Below are 7,271 nucleotides of genomic sequence, written 5' to 3'. Positions count from 1 at the left end.
AGATGGAAGTTCACAGTTCAAAATCAAGAAGTAGAGACGAAGCCTGCTGCAATTATCAGGGCAAATTCAAACTGTGGGTATACAGATGGATGAAAAATTAAAAGAAATTGAAAGAAAGCCCAATATTGTAGCTTAGGAAGGCTAATATTACTAACACTAAACATTCCAGTATGATAGAAGCAGCTAAAATCTGTGAAATACTTTTTCTAACAGGGTTTTCTACAAGCATAAACATGTTTTAGCCATCCATCCAGTAGCGGTTTTTGATGCGGGCGACACGGGCGGTTGCCCGGGGCGACATCGTGGTGGGGGGCGGCATCACGGGCATCGGCAAAAAAAAAGGCACCGATCGGTTTTCTATCGCCCATTTGCTGGGAGTAAGGCCGACATCCGTTTGCGAGGTGCGCCTGCTGCTTGCGGCACAGGGAGGAGATGGGCGGGGCGGCGGGGGATTCTCTGGCTGGCTGGAGCAGCATCTAATAACCAACCAGCAAAATAAAACAAAATAAAAACAAACCAACAAACACGAAAACATCAGACATTATGATACAGACTTATAATTTGCACCGATGGTTTTTCGAAATTCTATATGCGAAAAGTGAGCGCGAGAGCCCTCGGTGCGCCTGCTCGCTGCTGAAGTCAAAGTAAACTTTATTGTCATCTCCGCTACATACAGTACAGTATATAGAGAGACGAGACGACGAGGCTCCAGTTACAGAAGGGCAAGTAAACAAACAATAAACACAAAAAGAGCAGGAAAATAAATATACACTTTAGGACTCGGGGTAAAGGGATCAATAACAATTTAAAATTTATAATTTACAGTTTGATGATTTAAAGTCTCACACACAATCCTTCGAAAGGGGAGGGAGACATGCTGCTTCCAAATAGAGCACATTTCATTCATAATGTTGTAAATCCAAGCCCATTATGTATTCATGATCTGAATCCTGGGTTGTGTGAAACCCCAGAAATAAACCCCAGACAAAGTGAATCTGTGAACTAAGGTGTAGGTCTATTAGGTTATGTTGTGGTGATCCTCGGGTTGGGGGTTGGGTGTTCATATGAGTGCAAAATGAAAACCAATGGAAGATGGACTAGAAAAGTTCAAAGCCATCAGGTCCTCAGTTTAGAAAAAATAGAAAAGAAGAGGAGGAGAAACGAGCAAAAGATACAGGTAAGCAGATGTGTCATTGGATAATGGCAGGTCATGTATCCTGAAACAATCAGAATCAGAATACTCTATTAATTCCTAAGGAAATTATGTGGGTTACATTTACTCCAAGAAGAAATGGTAACAGTAACAGACTAAACTCCAAACAATACATTATGTTACAGATTTTAATATTACTTAGTCATTGTCAATTGTTGATTTGTCCTGTTCTCATTGTATGACGAATTATGATGGCTGTTTGGTAGCCGTTTGCATACTATGCATACTCTCCCTGTCTTCATATATGTGTGTGTGTGTGTGTGTGTTTCTCTGGTGAAATTCAGTATGGTTCCGACAACAGTTTTATGTTAATGTATAATCCTTAATATGTTTTATGTATGTGTATGTGTGTATGTGTGTGTGTGTGTGTGTGTGGGGGGGGGGGCAGGGCACCAAACAGGCTAGGACCGCCACTGTGACCGTAAGGAATTAAGATGAGGAGATGCAACCATGATTTGTCTGAGTTATTAAAATTTACATAATCCTATAAGGACAGAAAGGACAGTATGAAAGCCCTGGCTATTTCACAGTCGTCATCTCAAAGTAATGATTTCTGTATGAATCCAGGAAGAATGTCCCATCGAATTATCAGCTCAATTAATCCCAGAGGCACCCAAGGTTGGGATGTTTTTAACAGTGAAAGTGTGAAACTCTTCATCTAACCTGAAAACAGGAAGTAGACTGATTCGTCACTGATCCAAACATTTTCGAGAAAAGCACAACCCCCCTACACATTGTTTCCCATGGAGTGGTGATTAGACTGGAAATCAATTTGAGGTTCCCATGGCTAAACTGACATCATTAGCTTCACTGCAGGCTGAATAATGAATAACTGCATCATTTTATGGGTAATTAATTGTGGCAACACAGCTGTACTATAAACAGATCCCAGCACACCCACACAAACACACTTTTCACATGAATCAAAGCATATCCACCTATCACAAAGAGATTTAAGATGTTTGTGACTGTTTGCCAGGACATCATTGTGAAATTAATGATCCCGCATGTAAATTAGGTTAGCATTTCTTTCCTCCACAACTTAATGAATTACATAACAACTGACATTGCAAACAATATTTCATTGGCTCATATGACCAACAAGAAGATAGAGGCACACCGGAGAAGAACAACAAACAGACTTTTAGTTGCTTGATTTATTTGTGGCTTGTTTATCAGAACAGAAATGCAAATGATGGCAAATACATACAGTTAATGCACTTGGATTTATTTAACCCAAGCAGCTAAACCCCTATTCTTATCACTGATTCTGCAGTATCGCACATTTTAACAACAGCAGTTGGTGAATGGGATAATGTTCTGAAATATAGCTTGATGTTTACTTAGAAGCGCAGAACAGTGGTAAACAGGAGGGTTTCACTCTTGTAGTTGGTACAAACTGAGGTTTCACATTTCATGTTCAGAGACAATGCACTATATTCACTTCTTAATTTAAATTACTCCATCATTAGTCATAGATATCTCAATTTTTTACAGATCAACACAAATAGCGCACTCAGACACTGGTTTGCCATGTTATGATGAAAGGCTGATCCACATAAACATCCTTTGAAGTGGTATCAATAATCAGCTCCTATAAGAAGAGGCAGAGAAAACAGAGGGCTGTATATTAATAATGATAATAATAACGCTCTTTAATTATTTACATTTTAATAGAGAAACCTACAATGTTTAGATGTGTATGATAACAAAAATGAGTATCCCACAAATGTACTGACCTGGGAGTCAACGTTGTGCTCTGGGGTGAGATTATGTGCCACTCCAGCTACAGTCAGGGTAACCTCTGTGATCTTAGTACTGCCTGCACCCCAAACCTTCACGACACCCAGCTTCAGCCGATCACCAGTAGCCAGACCATTGTGGGTCACCTGACTGGACAAGGTGTTCTATAAATGAGAGGGTTGGAGACAAGAAGGAGGGTTAAGAAAACCAAATATATCCAGTGCAAATGATCACATATTTGATTTGTATCACTGATAAACAAAATAACAATAATAATAAATTCCACCAGCTATCAGTTTTACAGCATTTTGGTAACTGTATGACATGCTGGACAATAATCTGAACTGGAAGGCACTTTAAGCCCTTTGGTGTATCAACAGATACTAAATCTACTCCAAGATCATGTCCAAGTTTTTCAGGTTTGTGAAAGAAATGCTTTGAGCTTGTCTGACTGCTAAACATGAACTTTTGCAGAAACTTTCCAACAAAACAGGTAGTGACTGCATTGTGGCTTTTATTGTTTTATTTAACTAAATGGTGTCGAGGAAAAAGAAACACAACACTTCACTCTCTTCTGACTAAGCATGTTAATTTTAAGGCACAAAAATGTAAGCACAAAATACCTTTGCTCTTGATCATTTAAATGTTACCATTTTTTAAAGTTTAAATAATGGTCAGTTATCTGCTTTGATGTAATTAAAATAATGTGTTAATATTATATGATTAAAGCACTAAAAAATGTTTCTTTTCTCTTTTCTTTTCTATTTTTTAATACCGGTGTCAAAACATTTTCTAAAGTTAGAAATTTATCTGAAGAAAAAACGATTTCAAACCACCAACTGCTAACAGTTAGCCTTTGACATCCACTTATTTTGGCCATTTTGAATGCTAAAGCGTGCATTTACAGTAATAATGACACAATAATGAACTCACCGACTGTGCTGAAAATGAGATCAGAAGATATTTGTTGGTCTCCACCGTGTCTGAGGAGAGAAAATACGACCGTGAAAACAAAATAACTGACACAGAGACAACTTACGGATACGTGAGAATTTGTGCCAATGAAGACTTGAGTTGACATTCATTTGACTAAATGGAGAAAATATAGAAATTATGCAACATAGTAATGACTCGACGAGCCATAACAATAACAATTAAGTAAAATAAGTACATAATTGGCTTAACTTACGCAGGGTAAATATACACAAGGGTGAATAATTAATTCGTTTAATTGAATAAGTGAACATGGAACTGGTTGGATGAATGACACCATGACCAGGTAAACAAGAAATGCATTGAGAGCAAAAGAAAATAAGACAGCAAGAAAATCACCATTTGTTATCAGGACCGGGGATTATAAAAGTAACTCTAAATTTTAATAGCAGTCCAAAGGAATGTTTGTTGAAGTATTTACTAAGTATTTACATTTTATTTACTAAAATGTTAAAATAAAATAGCATTGTGTTCTTTGTGTTTGTGTGTATATGCATATGTGAATTATCACTCTATAAATACATACATTAAATGTCAAATCCCATGCTATTCGGTGTGTTGGTAGGTGTAGGTGTTTAAGAGGGACCTTTCACTTACCAATTCCCTCGCCATCATCCCAGAATAAGGATCCTTCAGCGGTGCCGCTGTCACTCAGAGGGACGATCAGGCCTAGAGGATTCTTCCGGCTAAAACAAAAAGCAGCGGAAATGTGTGTAGCAGAAATCTAAAGGAGAACGTCTGTTTAAACCTGCTGCTGAGAGCAAACAGGGGCCTGCTGAGGTGATGCATCTGATCTCCTTACTGCTGTAAAATGATCATCACCTGAGTGTCTCACTTCTCACTCCCACTCACACTTAAAAACATTCAAACACACAAACAATATGTGTTTCTCTCTCTGCGTCTCTGCACAGGCACTAACCCACAAACAAGCACACACATCACGCTACACACAGGGTGCAGACCTGTAGCTAACTGTATGGGGCATAATGTGTGCTCACCTGTAGTATGTAGTGTTCTCGGGTTTCTGCCAGGGTAAGATGTATCCTCCTCTGATGTGCAGGTTAATATGGTCCAAGGGTGTCGGCATGTCAATCATTTGGCCACGCACTCCAACATCTCTGGCCTGATGAAAGAAGTAATTGAATGCTATTAAAGTACTAGAGGCACAGGTAGAGTGTGGTAGGCACCTTTTAATCAAAATCATTCTGTAAATGCCTTGATAACAAATATTTGCTTTTAAATGTTATTGCTATAGAGAAATACTTACTGTGTGGTAGTCATACCAGCGTGCGTTGGGAAGATAGCCATTCACATTTGTGACTCCCTGAAATCAGTCACAAACAAAAACAATCAATCCCAACACTAATGTAGAAATTTAAAAGAAAAAGGAAAAAACAGGTGTGTGTGTGTGTGTGTGTGTGTGTGTGTGTGTGTGTGTGTGTGTGTGTGTGTGTTACACCATACCGGGTCAAGTGCAGGGCTGATAAGTAGGGCAGGTCCCCAAAGGAACTGTTTGTAGATTTCCCATGTAGTTTTGTCGTCCACAAACCTGCGATACAGCAGCACAGAAGCCATTAAACCTCACTATTCAAGCACTCATTCAGGATTCAGTGGCTTCCAGATGAAAGCGAATTAAACCTGCAGACTCCGCCAGCCAGCTCCTTAACTACCATCTGTGACTTTTTAAGAGTCACTTAAATTGATCTTGTTTTTCAGAGTTTCACACGTTCACATTTGGAAGTTGCCAAGTGTAGCTAATCATCTCACACACAGTGCCTTGCTCAGAGAGCTTTCAAAATGCCGATGTGAAAGAAGTGCAATTCTTACTTTCTTACCAGTTCTAGTTATTCTCATGAGCAAATTACTTAAACTCAGTACAAAATTCATGGGTAACCAAATAAAGTGAGTTTTATCTCCCATTTAACTGAACATCTGTAGCCAGTCAAAGATGTTTTTTTAGTAGTGTTTGTGTGTGTGTGTGTGTGTGTGTGTGTGTGTGTGTGGGTGGGTGGGTGTTGTGATCTAAGCTTACTCGTGCAAAAGTGGTCTGATCACTGTGTTTCCTTTTGTATGTGCCTCATACATCAGAGTGTACAGATAGGGCAGGAGGGTGTAACGGATGTTCAGGACATCCCGGCTTGCATCGGCGAATGGTTTATCCCAAGCAACAGGATCTTGTCTCTAAAAGAAAAAAAAATGTAAACACAATATTATTTAAATGTTTCAAAATGTCAGCAAAGTTCATAAGTAAAAGCACATTTTCACATCAGACTGTCCATGACACTAGAAAAACTAATTCCCAGATTGTTGTAAAAAAAATCCATAGATAATGGAATAATTCAATTGCTGGCACTGAATCCAATGCAAAAATACATTTTAAAACCTTTAGATTTTCAGATCAGAGTGCAAAAATATAGAACTGAAAAAGTCAAATAAGCTGATTTTAAAATTCACAATCCAGTACATCTCTATGGATGCATATTTTATCCACTCACCGGGTTGCCCTTGCCATTGTGGTTGCGTGAGTATGGATAGAAAGCACCCAGCTGCATCCAACGGAGACACATCTCATAGTCAGCCTTATTAAAGAACCCGCAAATGTCTGCCCCGGTCTGAAAGAGAGAGTCAAACTCAACGTCTTTTTTTTAAGCATCACGTTGAATCACATCACACATCGCATCTTGTTTCACATTGAATTTCAGATGTCCTCTTTGATCAAATCAAACAAGTTATTAATGTGATGCAATTTAAGCTACTGTAAGCTATTTAGCAAGTACAAGATCACTCAGAGGGTCAAAGCCAGGAGAGATGATGATACTTACATAAGAGATTCCAAACAGACTGAATTCCATCATACCTGTAGAGCAAAGAAACATAGGAAATTATGTAAACTGAGGATTAGTGTTTTTATTTTTGCTTTGTTTTAGGGGTTTGGGATCATGTTAACCTCTTCTCTATGTGTTAAAGACAATATATATATTTTCAGATCAACAATTATGAACAACAAGTTTTATGCAGAAGAGTAAAATTAAAAATAAATGTTTATGTGTACCAATAATGGATTTGTAAAGCTGGTCCCAGCTGGCATTGTTGTCTCCGAGCCAATGTCCAGCCCATTTTCCACTAGAGGGGTAGGTGGACCTGGTGACCACTATGCCTCTTTTACCAGTCACGTCTAGAACGGCACTGTGCAAAGGAGAAGGACACGCAGATTTGCCTTACACATGCAAATAACACACAGATGCGCATTCATAGCCTAGCAATTAGAATAACATGAAAGTGTCTTCTTTCATTTAAAGCAGGTATTCATTTATTATAGAAA

The 7,271-nt window shown here is 38.6% G+C and overlaps 1 protein-coding gene across 2 annotated transcripts in view; it reads right to left on the bottom strand.

Annotated features, from left to right (window-relative positions):
- Positions 1-2,352: 2,352 nt before the first annotated feature.
- LOC100694894 (maltase-glucoamylase, intestinal) overlaps positions 2,353-7,271 on the bottom strand; it is a 69,701-nt gene continuing 64,782 nt past the window's right edge. For both annotated transcript variants that reach the window (XM_019361017.2, XM_005459498.4), the window contains exons 38-48: positions 7,002-7,135; positions 6,772-6,806; positions 6,445-6,561; positions 5,982-6,130; positions 5,414-5,498; positions 5,217-5,273; positions 4,948-5,072; positions 4,547-4,635; positions 3,890-3,939; positions 2,953-3,120; positions 2,353-2,807 (exon numbers count right to left, since the gene is read on the bottom strand). In XM_019361017.2, coding sequence (XP_019216562.1) covers positions 2,730-2,807; positions 2,953-3,120; positions 3,890-3,939; positions 4,547-4,635; positions 4,948-5,072; positions 5,217-5,273; positions 5,414-5,498; positions 5,982-6,130; positions 6,445-6,561; positions 6,772-6,806; positions 7,002-7,135 — 1,087 coding nt within the window. In that variant the 3' untranslated portion in view covers positions 2,353-2,729. The remainder of the gene's footprint in view (positions 2,808-2,952; positions 3,121-3,889; positions 3,940-4,546; positions 4,636-4,947; positions 5,073-5,216; positions 5,274-5,413; positions 5,499-5,981; positions 6,131-6,444; positions 6,562-6,771; positions 6,807-7,001; positions 7,136-7,271) is intronic.

This window comes from Oreochromis niloticus, linkage group LG7 (assembly GCF_001858045.2).
Source record: "Oreochromis niloticus isolate F11D_XX linkage group LG7, O_niloticus_UMD_NMBU, whole genome shotgun sequence".
NCBI classification, from domain to species: Eukaryota; Metazoa; Chordata; class Actinopteri; order Cichliformes; family Cichlidae; genus Oreochromis; species Oreochromis niloticus.
This window is presented reverse-complemented; position numbering and strand designations above follow the sequence as displayed.